This window comes from Ranitomeya imitator, chromosome 2 (genome assembly GCF_032444005.1).
Source record: "Ranitomeya imitator isolate aRanImi1 chromosome 2, aRanImi1.pri, whole genome shotgun sequence".
In the NCBI taxonomy this organism is placed as follows: domain Eukaryota; kingdom Metazoa; phylum Chordata; class Amphibia; order Anura; family Dendrobatidae; genus Ranitomeya; species Ranitomeya imitator.
The window spans coordinates 821,797,384-821,818,287 of NC_091283.1; the positions used below are offsets into that span (position 1 = coordinate 821,797,384).

Consider the following 20,904-nt stretch of genomic DNA (forward strand, 5'->3'; position numbering starts at 1 on the left):
AATACACACAGTGATATCACAGTACAGGGATAATACACACAGTGATGTCACAGCACAGGCATAGCATACACAATCATGTCACAGCACAGGGATAATATAATACACACAGTAGTGTCATAGCACAGATCTGTTTAAAAATGCACACTTCAGTTTACCTTTCGCATCTGTTTTTATTCCAGTATTAAATAGTTTCCGGTCTCTAAACTCATCTGCTGCTTGTTCTGGGCATCTACAGTGCTGAAAAATTAAACTTTTTAGTGGAAGACATAATGGACGATCATCCGTTATGATCTGTTTCCCATAGACTAACATGTTAAAAAAAACTGATCCAGATTGTATGTTTTTTTTTCTTTTGGCCAGTCAAAAGAGTTGTGCAGACGACGTTTTTTGGTCGAGATAAAAATGGGATTGCAGCTGACCGAAAGGCAACGGGAAAACATTTTATGACACTTTTGTTACCTTTCAAATAAATGAATCCTATAAGTAACATCTTATTTCTGTTTTTGATTATCTCACTATGGATTCAAAACCAGAAATAACAACCGAACATGTGAACAAAACCTGTTATGCAGGCAGTACATAATCAGGGCAGTTAGTTGTCCCCAGGATTATAATAAGAATGTTGCTATTCACTGATAGCAAGCAGAGATCTGGAAACCGAGGGTTTATAAACATTTTACATTGGGATGTTGAACTTTGCTCTTTGTCTTGTCCATTATGGAAAATAATTCTTCTGACCCAAGCAGTCGGCCAAAAAAACATTAAGAAGCAGATTTACTGCTATTGTATTTATAGTCTGATGTCTTCTGAGCTGTAAATTCCTCAACATCAGAGTTCGGATTCAATGTAAAAAAAAAGATATAAAAACATGGAGATCTGCAGTTATTTAGGGGTCATGTCCTATGGAGGCTGAATCAGCACAGTGGGGTTTTATTACAGACGCTTTTGTATTGTTGGTTATGTTCTTTTATGTTGTTAGTTGTGTAGTTTCTGCTTACTTTTGTGGTCAAGTATCCAGGTCACTTTGAGCTCTTTTACCCTTCAATGATTGTTATCTGGTTAAGAAAAAATATATATATTTTAAATAGCTTATTATGCAATTTTGAGACTTTGTTATTTGGGACCTAGCAGTCAAAGAGAGAAGATCCAAAGAGCAACTCTCTGTATCTTTGGGAAACCCGGCACATCTGTGCATTGCAAGGACACTTTATTAGTTTTAATAAAATCTGTGCAGTACTTTTTTTGCACTTATTGGGGGGCTTCAAGGAAATTAAACACTTGCTAATAGATTACAGATGATCACTCTGGGTCTCAGGAAGTCACAAGACAAACTGTGATCAAGTTTGGAAAAAGCACAGCACATAAAGAGAGAGGTAACATATGGATTCATAAAATAGTGTGTAATCATATAGTAAAGATGTACAGTATGTTATTACATTAAAGAAACACTCCTCCTCCCAACAAATTGTTTATCCTAATGCATTGTTGTTGTCATCATATTATATAGCACTGTGCACTTACAATTGCTCATATTGCCTTTCTACCCAGCTAATTCTTCTCTTTTCCATTAGGTCTATGACATCACATGATTAACAACTGACTAGCTGAATCCTTGTAAGCTCTATGTAGAAATAGGAGGTCAATTTTCCATGTATGAGTCATAAGTCCCTGCAAAAGTCCCTGATCGGGGCAGGAAGGAACAGCTGGGTCAGGAGTTGAGGAGTTGAACAAGATAAATGCAGGGAAAAGAGACTTCCTGTTTACACAGAGAGCAGAGAAAAGAGAAGAATTAGCTGGGTAGAAAGGCAAAATGAGCAATTCTAAGTGCAAAGTGCTATATAATATGATGGCTGCAATAAATTAAGAGGATACAAACTTTGATGGGAGGAGAAGAAGCAGTGCTTCTTTAATTAGGCATTATATAAATTAGATTAATATTGGTCAAGGCCACTGTTTTCACCAGGTCTAGCTGACCATTGAACGTGTTTTGGACCTCATCCTAACTCTTTCCTGATGGCAGCCATACCAAGTATATGTGCATGAGGATGTCAGAAGAATTTCAGTGAACAGATGTAAAGGGTATGGCCAGTCATAGTGGAGGACACCAGGATGGAGCTTGATGTTATACGAAGTGCATCATACAGTTGTGCTTCATTTAGTAAAGTCATTCAGTTATGAAGACGCATGTCCATATACCATATTAGCGAATATTCATCTCCTGACCAGAGTTGAGTGCTTACAATGCTCTTGCTCTGGAGGACTTGTCCTGTCTCACGCTTCACCGACAACCCATTGATGTGAATGGGCACTGAGTAATGCTCCGTTTTCAATGTGGTGGAAACAGCGCTGGAGAAATACTGTATGCTTGCCCATTGGTATCCCTGCAACTGATCGCTGAGTGTGCCATCCTATTATCAGCTTATCCCTAGTGACTAAGGTTTATCCAAAGGGTTATCCTTAAATGTTTTAGTGGTGCAATCTGAACCGTCAATCATTTGGGAGCACACTGTCATTCAACAAGCATGAAGCCGGGAAGCAGAGGAGCAGTGCGCTCTTGAAGACAGAACATGAGACAACCCCTTTAAGTCGTGACATATGTCATTGGAGGAGTCTACGGCACCACTTTGTTCTTATAATCTGGTAGTAATAACAATGGGTAAACTTCAGCCTTGCGTCAATTTTGGGTGCAACAATGTGTAATTCTCCACAATGTACTGAAGATAACTTCAATAGACCAACTTTTATTCATCAAAGCTCAATGAACGTAGATTTGATTCATGATCAGATTATCCGGATTCTTGAATGTCGTGCATTTCCCATTTCATCTTTTGTGAAGTAGTAATATAATATAAAATAGAACAGAATAAACCTGAAACAATTGATTGGACGAGCTAACAATAACAGCGTTCCTGGCATCAGTATATCTACCATAAATGGGAATGAAACAGGTCGACTGAACAAATCCCTCACTAAAGGGATTTGTCATAATTTCCAATCACTTATGCCATTTTCTTAGAAGAAAATAATACAAATGAGGTTAAAAATGATAAAAAAAAATTACTTTTACAGAAGAGTATTTGCTTTGGAAATTTTTCCTTACACTGAAGAGCTAAAGGAGTTATGTGATATTTGAAAGAAGGGAGTGTTTTTTTGTTGTTGTTTTTTTTTCAGATATATACAGTCATAAGAAAACTAAGTACACCCTTTTCGAAGAGGACTGTGATGACGCCATTACGATACCTCCATTCTTTTCTTTTTCACCATTCTGCTGTAGATCTTGTTGTTTGTGATCATTATCCTGTTGCATGACTCAGTTTTGGCCGAGCTTTAGCTTTCAGATAGAAGATCTCACATTTAACTCTAGAATACTTTGTTATACAAAATAATAGTTTATGGTCAACTCAATGACTAAAGGTGCTAATGTTCTGTGGCTGTAAAACAAGCCCAAATCATTACCCCGCCACCACTATGTTTGACAGTTAGTCTGTTATTTATGTTTATATGCTGTGCTTGGTTTTCACCAAATGTGGTTGTCACATCCATGTCTGAACAGGCTGCTGTGCCCTGACCCCACAGCAACACTAGAGTTACTGCTGGACCCTGACAGTGTTTAGGTTTCACATTGCTGATACTAGTTCTCGTTTGTTTTAAACTTGTGTTTTGCTGCAGTGAGATGGTAGGTAATTGGCTCTCTGCTGGTAGCCATGACCAGGGCTCCCTTCTATAAAAACCCCAGAAGACTGAATCTAGCTACCGATTGTTATTCATTTGTGTTCAGCTAGTGACATAGGCTCTCTGAGTTGGCTCTGACTTGGCTCCTGTGGTATGTTTTGTATTTTCTGTGTTGTGATTCCGGCTTGTATTTCAACTACCTGCTTGTCTCCTAACTTTGTCCTTGATGCAACTTCTCAGCTTTTACCCTGCTTGAAGGCCATTCCTGCCTCTGGTTCACACTTTCGGATGGCAGCCCTTCCATTGAAGTAATCCATCAGACCCATTGTAAGATTAAATCCCTATACAGGGGCTAAAGGGTGGTCAGTAGTGATGAGCGAGCAGCATTGTTGATCAGGTCTCCCCGAGCATGCTCGGGTAATCTCCGAGTATTTGGATGTGCTAGGAGATTTCGTTTTAGTCGCCTCAGCTGCAAGATATACAGCTTCTGGACAGCTTGAATACATGTGGGAATCCCCTAACAAACAGGCATTCCTCACATGTATTCATGTCTGTCTGTCTAGCAGCCGTAAATCATGCAGCTGAGGTGAAGAAAACGATATACTCGGAGACCACCCGAGCAACGAGTATACTCGCTCATCACTAGTGGTCAGAGTTTTTCTGGAATCTGCCAGATGGAGTGGCTTGTGTTAAGTTTGTCCAAAGTAGCCTTTTTGAGCCTGTGCCCTGTGACAGACATAACGATGGTGCAGGGCATTATGGCCAAACATCCCTACTTTAGAGTTATCTGTCCACTTACACAGTCTTTTTCTGGTTGTAAAGTAATGAACTTAAACATTTAGCATATTAACTGTGTCCTTTAGAGTCTAAACTGTAGCTCTTGGGTTTCTTGCAATTTCCCTAAGCATTACCCAGTCTGACCTTGAAATTAATTTGCTGGGATGCGTACTCCTGAGAAGGAGAAAATTGTCAACTTTCTTGAAAGTTTTCTACTTGTGAATAACTATTTATGGATTCCAAATTATTAAGATATAGCCTTATAACCCTTGCCAGATTGATGGGCAGCAACAATTCTTCTCTAAGATCATTGCTGATGTGTTTCCCCCTTGGCATTGTGCTATCACATGTCTACTTCAGACCAGTAAACTACCCAAACTTCTGCTTTTATAGTGTGGATCACATTTGCTGATGAACAATTATGGTAATTAAGCACCTGACTGCTACTTACCTCCTTACGTCTTATGAAAGTAGTATGAGTGTACTTCATTGCCCCCAAAAACTCAGCAAAATAACCTACCAAATAATACCATACAATAATATATCATATTACACTAAAATACAAAATAATGTACTTTACTAGAAATGCTTCAATTGTACACACTGTGTATATGCAGCAGGTTCAGGCACTGAGCCCGCTCCATAATACATACAAAATAGAAATATTGTAAATTAACCATATAAATATTGTACTAAAAATATAAATGTACTCTGCAAGAATTTACCATAATGCACAATTTAAACACTATATAAATGTTGAATATACTACACTGTATATATAAATATAATATACTATAATATGCTACACATAAATACTATACTATAGATTTATTCTATTATATACCAAATAACATACTACAATGCAGTCATACCGTATGATGTAGTAAAGCTCCTTTTTTATGAATGTAGATAGTAAATTTTCACATAAGTTGTTTCTCGTCTTCAGAGCTAGCAATCCAGTCTCGTTAACACACAGAGCCATTACTCAATTTTCCAATTTTCAGCCCGGTTTTGTAAAATGCAGAACTTCTCTTTCCACATTCCTGGTTATTTTCTCACATTTCCATTGTGTAGATGAAGTTACCAAACGTATGACAGTTCAGCTTAAGGGCTGAGACAGGTTTGCATTAGTTAACTGCAGAGTGGATTGCTCTCGAAATTTGATCCGACACACTTTATTTTAAATTAAACCTAATTTTGGTGATTGGAAGAAATATGTTCTGCTCCTCATACTTACTGGAAACGTTTGATCTTTTCCAAAAAGCTACATAAACGTGGATGAAGCCAGGTAAAAGAATTCTAGTTTGAAGTCTGGCAAAGGGTGCACTATTGATTTAAAGTTCAGTCTTCACATGCTTCCAGCAGTTGAATTGTAGCATACTGGTGGTAACTTTTTTTTTTTGCATTGGCCTTTGGCTACCATGGATTGGTGAACTTGTTCAAAGAGAATATCTAATTATTATTTCTAAATTTTTGAATTGAGCCTCCACAGGCAGGTTAAGCACAAGCCATTTTATCAGATCCCAGAGTTTGCTCTGGCCTTCTCTCTTTAACACCTGTACAGGGATCTGGACTTACACAGGGACCCCCGGGGCTAGAGCCACGGAATCAGCTGCTGACAAGTGGAGCAAGCTTGCGTCAAGAAAGGTGGCCACTCAAGGTCAATGCCAAGAGGTCACATCAGGGACAAAATGAGAAAGCAAGTTGGTGGTCACAATACAAGCTGATTTCAGAAATGGAATAAATCAGGATGACACAACCAAAGCAAGGAACAGGGCAATAAACCAGGTAAACTGAACTTTTTGACTGGCAATGGAAGTCAGAGTTTCAGAGGTTTAAATAGCAGATTGCCCCACCCTATGCTCTCAGGAAGGGGTAATCAAAACCAGACAAGAAGCTGCGATGGCGAAACGCGCGTCGAGGCCTTTTCCTGCTCACACCACGCCGACGTTCTATTAACAGCATGTCCCAAGGTAATTATGCAGCATCATCAGTGGCACGTACATGCATTTTTTAGGATCCTGGGTTGAAGGTGATGTTTACATTCCTATGCCCTTGGTCTTTCTGTATACATCAGTACTTATTCTTTATGGAGATATTTCACTCCGATGGGCTGCTCTTATGAGTTTGTTAAATATTTTCACACCATAATTTCTCCCCTCAGGGTTGCCTATCTGTGGATTTTTTCCACAAAGACCACTGAGCATATACCGGTGTGTTGGTGTAGTTAGGATGCCTGGACTTTTTTGTGCTCTTTACCAGCATTGTGTTTAACCCCTTCTATGCTGGTTTCTTTTTGTTGCTTCTCTCCCATTCATTGCTTTTTGTCCATTTATATTTATTACAATTTTGTGTATTTGATACTTTAATAAAAATTGCCTCACTGTCTTTGATACCTCTATCGCTCTGTTGTGGATTTTTGGTCAAACAAATATTTTTGATGGTCATTGGATCTATTGACATCTGCCTACTCCATAACTTAGTGTGTCTTTATAGGTTTACAAGAATTAACCCCATAGCTCCATGGTTTAGAGGCACCAAAAGTCCCAGGAATAAAATACGACTGATGTGACACATGTAGCTCGCAACAAAGGTGCGACGGAGCCCAGCAGTTGAAGTGGAAACACAGGGTACAGCACCCAACAGGTTGCTCCTATGAACACCATCGTACCTCAGGGGCTTGTATTTGACTATTGGATGGGACTAGGCTTAACTGGGGTGGAGTCTAAAGGATTTTGCAATCTATGCCTCCTAATGCTCTTCTCTGGCATGAACTTATGTAGGGAACCTCCAGGGCACATCCCTCCTGTGAAGTGAGAATCAATAATGAGAAACATGGTCACACATATCCAATGTCCGTGCCAGCAAAGGGTATGCAACTTAGGTGCAGGTCATTGCAGGTAACTCTCTGTTAAGCTTATTTACAGATGGACAGACAAGAGAGTAGGAACAGAGAGTCAAATACCGGCCCCAACTTCAGATGTGTCCCTGCTTCCTAGAGAGAAACAGACCTATCTCCTCCTGCCTGACAACAAACAGTGGACAGCAAGTTACGTAGAATTGTCTGGCACTTTGGATAGATATTTTTAGGGGGTAGTACAACATAAATTTTAAAGTGATTTGCATATTTATCACATTTAGAAGTACAGGACAATGCACATTCAATATATTTATGGAACATGGTAATATTCCCCGACTTCATAAAATAATTACCATATTCCAGACATACCTTTATGTTGATGAATGACCACTATAGAACTGATTCTGTTCCACCTCCGTTGGCTTTACTCATAGAACGCTATGTGCAGAAATATATAATATTACAGGTTTTGTTTTAACAGCTTTAGGTTGAGTACTTGCAGATGAAACGTCTATGGGATGATGTGTAATAGATTCCTCTAAGTCTAACAGCATTATGTTCTTTACCAGGAAATGAGGCTGGGGGTTTGGCAGCATATTATATGTTCCAGACTCTCCGGAGCAGTCATCATATAATGAGTTGAGGTCATGTACTGGAATGAGACGTATCTCTTATCACATTTTTTGAGGAAGGAGAAGTCTTAACTCTAATGCAAGTTCAGAAGGAGTATTTGGATGGAAGGTGATATATAGTCCCAGCCGAGGAAGGTATGAATGAAGAAGGAACGTGTAGGAGGGATAGAATTCTATCCATGCCAAATGGAAACCATTATCCTTGGTAACAAATGACCTTTACCAAGATTAATGTGAACATTGAATGATGGTGTCCATAAATCAGAAGGTCTTGGCTGAAGGAGCATGGAGAGACTCCATCACGGCTACTTTCCGGCAGGGCTGTGAAGTCGGAGTCGTGGAGCCGAAGTTGGTGTCCATTTTGGTGGAGTCAGTCTGTATAGCATGGACCAACTCTGACTCCTAAAATATATAATAAATTGGGTACAGTACTTCAATGCAGTATGTGCAATAAATGCTAATAACATCCTATAATAAATTAATAGTGTCCTATAAATATCTGTTCTGTTCCTGATCTAAGGATCTCAGCTTTAAGCTGAGATGAGGTAAAGTCTATAATCACTGCACTCATACAAGTGAGAAAGTTTTCTTAAAGTGAATAATCTATTTGTAGGTGATGGGCGACAGGCAAATTTGACGTTTCGGCCACAATATGGCCTTGATCACAATGTCGCCTTTTGAAGATGCATCAACAAGTCGTACTTGTACACCCTTTAGGGAAAATAATGTATTGGAAAGTATGTCCACTCTGGATGAATCTATGCCAATCACATTGGATGGGGTATGCACTAGGGCTGCAGAAATGTATAAATGTATAAGCACTGTTTTTACACACTGGATGGAGTATACACTAGGGCTGCAATGATGCCAGAGATGTGTTTAAGTGCTCTAGTTGATCCTGGCTGCACAAGCCGACGTTGGTGGTTGAGTGGGAGAGCTGGCACATCCGTGCCTAAGATGGGAGGTGCTCCTCCCACTCAACCACCACCGTCAGCTTGAGCAACCACTTACCTCCAGACACCGCTGCATTTGTGAGCGTGTGACGATACCTCCACCGGATCAACTAGAGCACTTAAACACATCTCTGGCATCATTGGAGCCCTAGTGTATACTCCATCCAGTGTGTAAAAACAGCGATTGTGATTGTATGAGTGATTATAGACTTTACCTCTCTATGGGATCATTGGTTCTGTTCACTAGCACCATCAAATCAACTATAAGTCGTGTGCTAGCCTCTCGTTTCTTCTTTAGCTGAGATGAATCTGTGCTGCACTTTATGTACATGCTCAGTAGTGACCAGTGCTGTGGAGTTGGAGTCGTGGAGTAAGGGAAATGGAGTTGGAGGTTTGGCTTACCGACTCCACAACCCTGCTTTCCAGTACATGGTCAATAAGGGCTGGCGGTATAGATATGTTCAAGCTTAACTAACGGCAAATTCTGTTAATGACTCAAATTCTTTGAACTTTTCACAGTACAAATGTTTCATGAAGGGACTCAAACCAGGAACATGTGATGTGCAAAGCAGAATTGTTGTCATTGTCCAACCCTTGTGTCTACATATAGGTTCAAACATCTGTTGACAGAGAGATTCAAAGAACGCCAAACGTTCTCCTTCAGGAACTGCAAAAAGCACAGTACAATTTGTCAGGTTTCCTTGGATGATCCCTTATCCATAAAATAATGGGTAAATTACTGACCTTTGAGGGTCAGACCACTGGGGCCTCCGGCGATTTTGAGTACAGGGTTCTACAGAACTTCGTCTGAATGGAGCAGAGGTGCAAATACGCAACCTCCACTATGTTCATTGTCGATGAAACTGCCAAAAATAGCAGAGCACTGTACTCCACTTTCTCTGGAAGTCCTATAGACGATGATTGGAGCATGCACTCCTCTTGTCAATTCCCAACTTCATCCACAAACCCAAGAATGAGGCTCTGGAGAGCCTTCTCAGTGAGGGCGTTAATGAGACACTAAATAGACTCCCAGGGGAATGTTCTTTTTAGCCTCTTTGGAGACAGTGTTTTAATTTCTAAACTATTTAAACCAGTTTACAGTCCCTTTCTGTATTGTAATTGTGGTCTCCTGAAGAAGAGGTTGGTGCTACCTGGAATCACGTTCCAGAAGACAGCTTTATCTTCACACAGGAATGTTATTAACAGCAATGACATAAGTAGTACATTTCTGAAATAAAATATTGACTATTAGAGGAGAAATACACCTTCTTCTCTTTGCAAAATTCTCTTTAGAGAAGTTGTAATCCTTAGAACAGATTATTTAGATTGCAATGAGAATTATGAACCATTTGGCCAATCGAAGCTGTTAGCCGTGACATTTCTTTGGTTTTCTCTTTAAGGATCGCTGCTACTATCACGGAGATGTAGAAGGATATCCTGGATCATCTGTCAGTATAAGCTTCTGCTCTGGCCTCAGGTAAAAAAAAAAATAATTTTTATTTCTGTTGCTTAGATAGTGCCAATGCATTCTGCAGGGCTTTGCGGGCATTGGCATTACTCACTGTCCCCAGAGGGGCTCACGGTCTAAATTCTTCATTAGTATGTCTTTGGTGCGTTGGAGGAAACCAAAAAACCCGGAGCAATTCACGCAAACACAGGGAAAACATACAAACTCCATACGGATGTTGTCCTTGGTTGGATTGAAAATAATTAACATTAGAATGCTCTCCACATCAGAGTGCTCTCTGTCTGCCCCATAAGAGTTATCATGGGAATACTATGTATATTGTAAAGGTCAATGCATGATGGATCATTTAGTGATCACAAAAGCACATTTTTTGTTGTACAAGATTAACTAGAGTGCGCTCTATCATGTACTGTATGCAGGTCATTAGAATGCTCCCTGATGTTAATGTGAAAAGTAGAATGCTCTCTATATCATTTAGTAATCACGAGTGCTTAGTCTGCCGTATAGTAGTTGGATTGCAGTATTCTGACTTGGGTACAGGCTCATAAGAATATTTTTTTAAGACACATTGATCACTTTAAAGTGTCAGATAGACAGATCTGTAGAATGTTCTGAGTATGACAAAGTGAACATTAGAATGCTTTGTATAATATATAGTGATTACAAGAATGCTGCCCCCGTGGTATAGTAGTAGTGGTCAATAAAGTACAGAGTTCATGAGAATACTGTCTTAAAATTTTCTTTTATGCAGCTTTCTGTGTAAATGAATCACTAGAGTTCTCTGTATTGTAATTACTAGAGTGCTCCCATTAGAATGATCTGTACATAATGTAGTGATCACAAGACTGCTACCTCTACGGTAAGTAAACCTATAGGGAGGGCAAACAATTTAAATGCTCCGCCATCATAAGATATAAGAGAACCAAGAAACAATGGACACAAGAGCTCAAAAAATAACAGCTTTATTAAGAAAAATTCAAAACATTACAATAAGTACATAAAAAACAAATACGTAAAATGCAAAAGATGAGAGAAGAGGCGAGCCTAGTGCCACGCACAAATACACTAATCCATTAACGAGCAAATCAAATGGTAGCTATAAGGTAGAAAGGCCATGTATAAGAGCATGTAAAGATGTAATCAAAGTCATGAAATAAATATTAGCCCAATATTCAATATAGTTGTAGTGTATACTAATACCAGAAAGTGGGCAGCTACACAGGAGATAAAGCTCCAAAGTACCAAGCAAACAGCAGGAAGGTAAAAAGGTATATAGCCAAATGAACGGGTGTCACATTAAAGCATTATATATAGAGACTGACCCCTTATGGCCTATCACAACTATCTGTGCAGAAATATAAGCGTTATAGATTAGTTCCCCCTAGTGGCTCAGTAAGCCATATATTGCACATAATCCCGGGAAGTCCCATGCAAAAGAAGGGGGAGACTGAACAGATGCGAAAATAATACGTTACCAACCTGCTGCTGCAGTGCGTGGAGGAGGAGGCCCCGATGCGCGTTTCGCAGGAGTTGCTTCCTCGGGGGGCACCAAATTACTAGAGTGCTCCCATTAGAATGATCTGTACATAATGTAGTGATCACAAGACTGCTACCTCTACGGTAAAGTTATGGGTAATTAAATACTTTGTGATTGGTAGAGGGATAATGGAAATACTTTGTATCATAGTGTAGTGTGGTAGTGTAGAGGTTTTTAATAGTGCTTCCATTGACAGACTTTGCACAAGCCACTTCACTTAGTAAATTCTGCATAAACCATGGCATTCACCCATAACCCCCATACAGGGATCTGGACTTACAACGGCGTCCTCCGGGTTACATCCACAGAGTGGCTGCTGGCCGGCGGAGTGAGCTGGCAAAGGAGAGTCAACAAGCCGAGTCAAAACCAGAAAAGGCCGATTTGAGACAAAGATAGAAGGGGTGAAGTCAGGAGGTAAATGAGGTCAGAGCCAGCAAAATGGAGTGAAAGGCAAAATCAACAGGCACACAAAGGGTTAAGTCAAAACAGTGTCAGGAAAACAGACCGAGTTAGTAAATATCTATAACTGCCAATTCCCAGCAAACTGAAAGGTGTTTAAATAGGGTGTGAACCGTCCAGGCACTGAGTAAAAGCGGCACGGCCTGGTGGCAGAGGTAGAGGTTGAAAGAACAGATTCAGACAAGGATGTAACAGGTTGTAATCCATAGAGTGCTCTCAATAGAGTGCTTTGTACAGTATAAAGCGATCACAAGATTCCTGCTTCTATGGTGTAAAGTAGTAGTCTGCTAAGATACTTGTTTAGCCCCAATGTGGCTAAACAAAGAAGTAAGACAGGCAATTAACAGTAAAAAGAAAGCATTTGCACTACTAAAGCAGGATGGCACCATTGAAGCTCTAAAAAACTATAGGGAGAAAAATACTTTATCTAAAAAACTAATTAAAGCTGCCAAAAAGGAAACAGAGAAGCACATTGCTAAGGAGAGTAAAACTAATCCCAAACTGTTCTTCAACTATATCAATAGTAAAAGAATAAAAACTGAAAATGTAGGCCCCTTAAAAAATAGTGAGGAAAGAATGGTTGTAGATGACGAGGAAAAAGCTAACATATTAAACACCTTCTTCTCCACGGTATTCACGGTGGAAAATGAAATGCTAGGTGAAATCCCAAGAAACAATGAAAACCCTATATTAAGGGTCACCAATCTAACCCAAGAAGAGGTGCGAAACCAGCTAAATAAGATTAAAATAGATAAATCTCCGGGTCCAGATGGCATACACCCACGAGTACTAAGAGAACTAAGTAATGTAATAGATAAACCATTATTTCTTATTTTTAGGGACTCTATAGCGACAGGGTCTGTTCCGCAGGATTGGCGCATAGCAAATGTGGTGCCAATATTCAAAAAGGGCTCTAAAAGTGAACCTGGAAATTATAGGCCAGTAAGTCTAACCTCTATTGTTGGTAAAATATTTGAAGGGTTTCTGAGGGATGTTATTCTGGATTATCTCAATGAGAATAACTGTTTAACTCCATATCAGCATGGGTTTATGAGAAATCGCTCCTGTCAAACCAATCTAATCAGTTTTTATGAAGAGGTAAGCTATAGGCTGGACCACGGTGAGTCATTGGACGTGGTATATCTCGATTTTTCCAAAGCGTTTGATACCGTGCCGCACAAGAGGTTGGTACACAAAATGAGAATGCTTGGTCTGGGGGAAATTGTGTGTAAATGGGTTAGTAACTGGCTTAGTGATAGAAAGCAGAGGGTGGTTATAAATGGTATAGTCTCTAACTGGGTCGCTGTGACCAGTGGGGTACCGCAGGGGTCGGTATTGGGACCTGTTCTCTTCAACATATTCATTAATGATCTGGTAGAAGGTTTACACAGTAAAATATCGATATTTGCAGATGATACAAAACTATGTAAAGCAGTTAATACAAGAGAAGATAGTATTCTGCTACACATGGATCTGGATAAGTTGGAAACTTGGGCTGAAAGGTGGCAGATGAGGTTTAACAATGATAAATGTAAGGTTATACACATGGGAAGAAGGAATCAATGTCACCATTACACACTGAATGGGAAACCACTGGGTAAATCTGACAGGGAGAAGGACTTGGGGATCCTAGTTAATGATAAACTTACCTGGAGCAGCCAGTGCCAGGCAGCAGCTGCCAAGGCAAACAGGATCATGGGGTGCATTAAAAGAGGTCTGGATACACATGATGAGAGCATTATACTGCCTCTGTACAAATCCCTAGTTAGACCGCACATGGAGTACTGTGTCCAGTTTTGGGCACCGGTGCTCAGGAAGGATATAATGGAACTAGAGAGAGTACAAAGGACGGCAACAAAATTAATAAAGGGGATGGGAGAACTACAATACCCAGATAGATTGGCGAAATTAGGATTATTTAGTCTAGAAAAAAGACGACTGAGGGGCGATCTAATAACCATGTATAAGTATATAAGGGGACAATACAAATATCTCGCTGAGGATCTGTTTATACCAAGGAAGGTGACGGGCACAAGGGGGCATTCTTTGCGTCTGGAGGAGAGAAGGTTTTTCCACCAACATAGAAGAGGATTCTTTACTGTTAGGGCAGTGAGAATCTGGAATTGCTTGCCTGAGGAGGTGGTGATGGCGAGGGGTTCAAGAGAGGCCTGGATGTCTTCCTGGAGCAGAACAATATTGTATCATACAATTAGGTTCTGTAGAAGGACGTAGATCTGGGGATTTATTATGATGGAATATAGGCTGAACTGGATGGACAAATGTCTTTTTTCGGCCTTACTAACTATGTTACTATGTTACTATGTTACTATGTATGTTACTTTGTAAGCGGGAGGGGAATCAAGGGAAATGTAGTTTTTTAAATCGATAACTAGAATTCTCTGTGTGTCATAGAAATAACTAGAGTGCCCTCATGAGAATGCTCTGTTCCTTACACAGTGATTACAAGATTGCTACCTCTGTGGAAAAGAGACGGTTACTAAAATACTCTGTTAGTGGGAGAGGGATCATAAACATTTTTGTGTCTGATAAATTGATTGATACTTTCCGTGTTATTACAATGACTGGAGCGCTCTAATTAGAATGCTCTGTACAGTATATAGCGATCACAAGACTGCTGCCTTTGTGGTAAGGTGGTAGTTTACTAAAATACTTTGTAAGTGAAAGAGGAATCATGGAAAATGTAGTCTGATAAATTGATAATTAGAATTCTGTGTGTCGCAGAAATAACTAGAGTGCTGTCATTAGAATGCTACGATATGTGCTTCACATAGTGATCACAAAACTGCTGCCTCTTTGGCAAAGCGTGTGGGGGAGGGATCATGAAAAATTTGGTGTTTAATAAATCGATTGACGCGATTCTTTTCTGTGTCATGACAATGACTGTACTGCTTTGATTAGAATGCCAAGGCCTTCACTCTTTAACCCTTGTACAGGCATCTGGACTTAAACAGAGACCCCTGGGCTGGAGCCACGGAGTCAGATGCTGACCAGTGGAGCAAGCTTGCGTCAAAAAAGGTGGTCAATCAGGGTCGATGACAAGAGGTCACATCAGGGACATAATCAGAAAGCAAGGCGGTGGTCATAATGCAAGCCAATTTCCGATAAATCGATAGATGCAATTTTCTCTGTGTCATGGCAATGACTGGAGCGCTCTAATTAGAATGCTCCCTGCTTGATATACCAGTTATTCCTTTTTAAAAGGCTGTCATTCGATACATCAGTGCTAATTTCCTTTACATCGCAACGGCTGTCTAAACCCTTTTTGCTTGAGATGTAGGCAGCCGTTTTATCTTTAGACTTGGCATTCATAACAATGTTTGCTTATTTTCATTAATAGAATATGACAGTACAACTTCCTGCATAATCCATTTTCACAAGATAACCCCTTTGCCCTGCAAAGCGTAAACTAAACAGACCTTAAAATTGTCTTGCCAACAGGCTAGCTCCATTAAGGTGAGGACTCGAGCTGAGCAATGCAATTAACCAATTTATGTTTCAAGCTCGCTAAATGTGTTGATTTTTGTTCTAAACTTCATTATACAATTATTTAACAAACAATGACCTCAATATGCGATAATTAACACAGCGTTTGCCCACGGTGATGGTTTAATCACTGTAATTATCAAAAATTGGCATTAAAACGCTACCTTTGAAAAACGGCTCCAAGTAGAATTTCCTTTCTTGTTAATCCCTCTTTACATTTTGCTTCTTTACATAAACATCCTCAGTGGTTGCATATTTAGAATTTATATCCTTTATGCTGTTTAATAAAGGGATAGCACCCAAATATACAGTAGATCCTAATATTTTATCGTCAATGGGCAGTCACATGATATTTGACTCCCCCACTGGTTACTTCATTTACTTTTTGTTTGTTAAATTTATTAATGGATCATTAGCGGAAAATTTGCAAAATTGAACATAGGTGTAAAAAAAGCCAAACTTAAATTAAATAATAAAAACATTTTTGTTGTCACTGCAGAACCTAAGGGCAAGGTTCAAGGACTGATGTTTAGAGATTTAAACCATAATGCATTTTTAATTCCGACCACCCAAATTTACAGTGGTAAAAAAGGGGGTTTGGAGGGCTGGCATTCTTTAAGAAGAGGGACAGTTTTGTTAGGTGTTGTCCTAATTTGGTAAATTGCACATACCGCTCCCCGTCAGTTCCATAGACAATAAATAGAGAGGTGATGTACAACTGTCCCGCCAACATTCCATTCATTTGGGGCACTTTGGATATTAGGGAATACACTTAAAGGGGTTGTCCAGGTTTGGGGCTGAAGACTGCAGTTACTCTACATGACTGGAGACTTGTGAAACCTTAGGGCTCAGTTAGATGGTTGTATAAATCGGACCAAGATCGGAACGCAATGCACGGACCGTCCAGCATCTCTCCTGACCCAAGCGTGACAGCTGCATAGAAATGAATTCAGCTGTCACGCTCAAGTCGGGAGAGCCGCCGGCCATTTTGTGAATTAGGGTCAATCTCGGCCTAATTTATATGACCGCCTGAACGCACCTTTACGGTGCGCGGTGTCAGGAGTCTCCACTGCTGAAACCTAGAGAAGGCGGTTATGTGGCTGCAGATACAATTTGCATACTTATGGCGACATTCCAACTAGACGGCCTCCTTCAATTCATTATTATTGTGCAAGTCTGTGCACGTCTAGTCGGAACATGACTGCATGTATGGAAATCACATGCTTCCTGTCATGTACCAGCCTACTTCCAGCACTGACCCCAGAGAATCCTGACCTTGGACTCACTGCACACTGTGAGGATTCACAAGTCTGTAGTCATATAGAGTGACTGCAGTCTTGTATATAAAGAAGGTAACCACCACTAAAATAATGTTGTAAAGTGTGCCCGATACCAGTTTATCAGGAAAGCTGCCAGGAACTCTAATTACCCTTTGTATCCCTGTTCTAATTTTTTGGAGAGTAACCATTGTAATAATTTGTAATTCACCATGAAAAAAGCAACTGGGTGGAAAAAAATTTTCTCCTCCTGGACTGATCATTCACCATCAATTCATAGATAAAATGTGTATTCAGTGATTTTTTCCATTACTGAGATAAAAGATGAGAGTTGGTGCTTTTAAAAATCTATGGAGAGAAGAGGGGATGGGAGAAGGGGGGAGCTAGAGACAGACACAGACATTCCACGTCAAGTTCCATTGAACTTTATAAGCACCAACAGTCAACTCCTTTGTCAGCAATGGGAAAGTGTGTATTCGCTGAAGACACATTTTAAATATGAATTGAGAATTTTTGAGAATGATCGATCAGTCCAGGAGGAGAAAGAAGATTTGTCTGATAAGATATATTACAAAGTTTATTATTTTCATAGGAACTATTCTCTTATTGAGGTAACAAATTAAAACCAGGGTTACTCTTTAAGTATTTCTGCTTGTACCATGAGTGTAAGTGAAAGGATTCAGAAGGATCTAGATAAGCTTGAACAATGGGGCAGCGAGTAATAGAATGGTATTTAACAGGGAAAAATGCAATATTCTACATCTGGGCAAGGAAAGCGAAAATTACATCTACAGAATGGGAGGAATAGAACCAAGCAACAGCACGTGTGAAAAAGACTTGGGTATTCTAAAAGATCACAGAATGCACATGAGTCAACAGATTGATACAGCAGCAAAAAAGGCAAACACAGTTCTAGGATGTATTAAGAGAAAAATAGAGTCTAAATCGCGTGAAGTAATTATCCCCCTCTACTCCTCCTTGGTAAGGCCTCATCTGAAATATTGTGTCCATTTCTGATCACCACTTTTGAAAAAAGAAATTGAAAAACTGGAGCAAGTTCAGAGAAGAGCTAACAGGAGACTTAATATCTGTCTACAAATATCTGAAGGGATGTCACAGTGTAGAGGGATCATCCTTTTTATTATTATTATTACGGTATATACTCGAGTATAAGCCGAGATTCTCAGCCCAAATTTTTGGGCTGAATGTGCCCCTCTCGGCTTATACTCGAGTCACGGTTGGCGGCAGGGTCAGCGGGTGAGGGGGAGACATGATTGTCGCATACTCACCTAGTGCCGGAGCTCCTGACGCTGTCCCTGCCTGTCACACTGTCTTCGGGTGCCGCAGCTCTTCCTCTGTCAGCGGTTACGTGGGACCGCTCATTAAAGTAATGAATATGGACTCCACTCCCATAGGGGTGGAGCCGCATATTCATTCCTCTAATGAGCGGTGCCAGTGACCGCTGACAGAGGAAGAGCTGCGGCACCCGAAGACAGTGTGACAGGCAGGGACAGCATCAGGAGCGCTGGGACTAGGTGAGTATTTTATATTTACCTGTCCACGTTCTACCCGCTGGGCGCCGCTCCGTCTTCCCGTCCTCTTGCTCTGACTGTTCAGGTCAGAGGGCGCGATGACGTACTAGTGCGCGCGCCGCCCTCTGCCTGAACAGTCAGTGCGGAGAGACGCCGAGACGGGACGCTGAGGAGCTGCGGGCAGCAAGAGAGGTGAGTATGTGTTTTTTTTTTATTGCAGCAGCAGCAGCGTTATATATGGCACAGCTTTATAAGGAGCATCTATGGGGCAATAATGAACTCTATAGAGCATATATGGCACAGCTTTAAATGGAGTATCTATGGGGCAATAATGAACGCTATAGAGCATATATGGCACAGCTTTATAAGGAGCATCTTATGGGGCAATAATGAACGCTATGAAGACACAAAAACGCACAGAGAGGTCAAAAATACTCTGTTGTAAAAAAGTCACAGTAAATAAGCAAGTGCTAGTCAAAAAATGAAAAAAAATACAGGGTATTTAGTTAATACGTTTTTTTGCAAAAAATGTATGTTAAGCTGCTCCACCAATCGCCAAGGTATACCCATAATAGAGCAGTCCTATCTAATGTATATAATCCCTATCTTATGTATTTAAAAACCTGATCATCTGTATAGTACCTGTATAAGCAGGGTTCAGAGAGAAAAAATATACATGTGGACATGCAGGATGGAACAGCTACAATGCAAATGACCCACAGAGGAGTGGTGGACTCCCCAGGCTTGTAGAAACAAGAGAAGAATTATAGAACCAAAAACACATGGGCTACTTGCATAGTGAACAAGTCTGTAGAAACCTGTTCACACCACCAAAGAACAAGTAGCCCATGTGTTTTTGGTTCAATAATGAACGCTATAGAGCATATATGGCAGAGCTTTATAAGGAGCATCTTATGGGGAAATAATGAACGCTATAGAGCATATATGGCACAGCTTTATAAGGAGCATCTTATGGGGCAATAATGAACGCTATAGAGCATATATGGCACAGCTTTAAATGGAGCATCTATGGGGCAATAATGAACGCTATAGAGCATATATGGCACAGCTTTATAAGGACTAAAGGGCATCTTATGGGGCAATAATAAACGCTATAGGGCATATATGGCACAGCTTTAAATGGAGCATCTATGGGGCAATAATGAACGCTATAGAGCATATATGGCACAACTTTAAATGGAGCATCTATGGGGCAATAATGAACGGTATGGAGCATTATATGTAGCAGAGCTTTACATGGAGCATCTATGGGGCAATAATGAACGGTATGGAGCATTATATGTGGCACAGTTTTATATGGAGCATCTTATGGGGCCATAATGAACTGTATGGAGCATTATATGGGGCACATTTTTATATGGAGCATCTTATGGGCCCATCATAAACTTTATGGAGCATTATATGGGGCTCCTGATTCAATATAGATATTCAGAAACACTTAACCTACTGATGTCTCAATTAATTTTACTTTTATTGCCATCTATTTTTATTTTTGAAATTCACCGGTAGCTGCTGCATTTTCCACCCTAGGCTTATACTCGAGTCAATAAGTTTTCCCAGTTTTTTGTGGCAAAATTAGGGAGGTCGGCTTATACTCGGGTCGGCTTATACTCGAGTATATACGGTATTATTATTAGACATTTTTATAGCGCCATTTATTCCATGGCACTTTACATGTGAAAAAGGGCAAATCTAATTTGCACATGGAAGCAATGGAATGAAACTGAAAGGGAGAAGATACAGATGAAACTGAAAGGGAGAAGATACAGATTAGATATTAGAAAACATTTTTTGACAGTGAGAGTGATTTATGAGTGGAACAGGCTGCCATTAGAGGTTGTGAGTTCTCCTTCAATGGAAGTCTTCAAACAGAGGCTGGACAGACATCTGTCTTGGATGGTTTAGTGAATCCTGTGCTGCATTGATGGGGGTTGGACACAATGACCCTTGAGGTCCCTTCCAATTCTAACATTCTATGATTCCTAATACCCCAACCCACAGAGCGTCAATGTCTCTAAAGGGCCTGTCACCATAGTTAACTCAAAATGTCACACAGGCCCTCACTAGAGTCGACGATGCCACCCGCTAGACTGCAAGTCCCAGGTTGATGAGTTACTCGTCCCAATTGTCACACTGGCCACCTTCGTTCCCTGAAGCACAGCCTTGGTCCCCACTCTGTACGGTACATCTATACTGGAAGCGACGGCTCACA

General features: G+C 40.3%; 1 protein-coding gene across 1 annotated transcript in view; it reads left to right on the forward strand.

Annotated features, from left to right (window-relative positions):
• ADAM12 (ADAM metallopeptidase domain 12) overlaps nucleotides 1–20,904 on the forward strand; it is a 636,998-nt gene that overhangs the window by 325,599 nt on the left and 290,495 nt on the right. Inside the window, exon 5 of the mRNA XM_069753950.1 lies at nucleotides 10,295–10,371. Coding sequence (XP_069610051.1) covers nucleotides 10,295–10,371 — 77 coding nt within the window. The remainder of the gene's footprint in view (nucleotides 1–10,294; nucleotides 10,372–20,904) is intronic.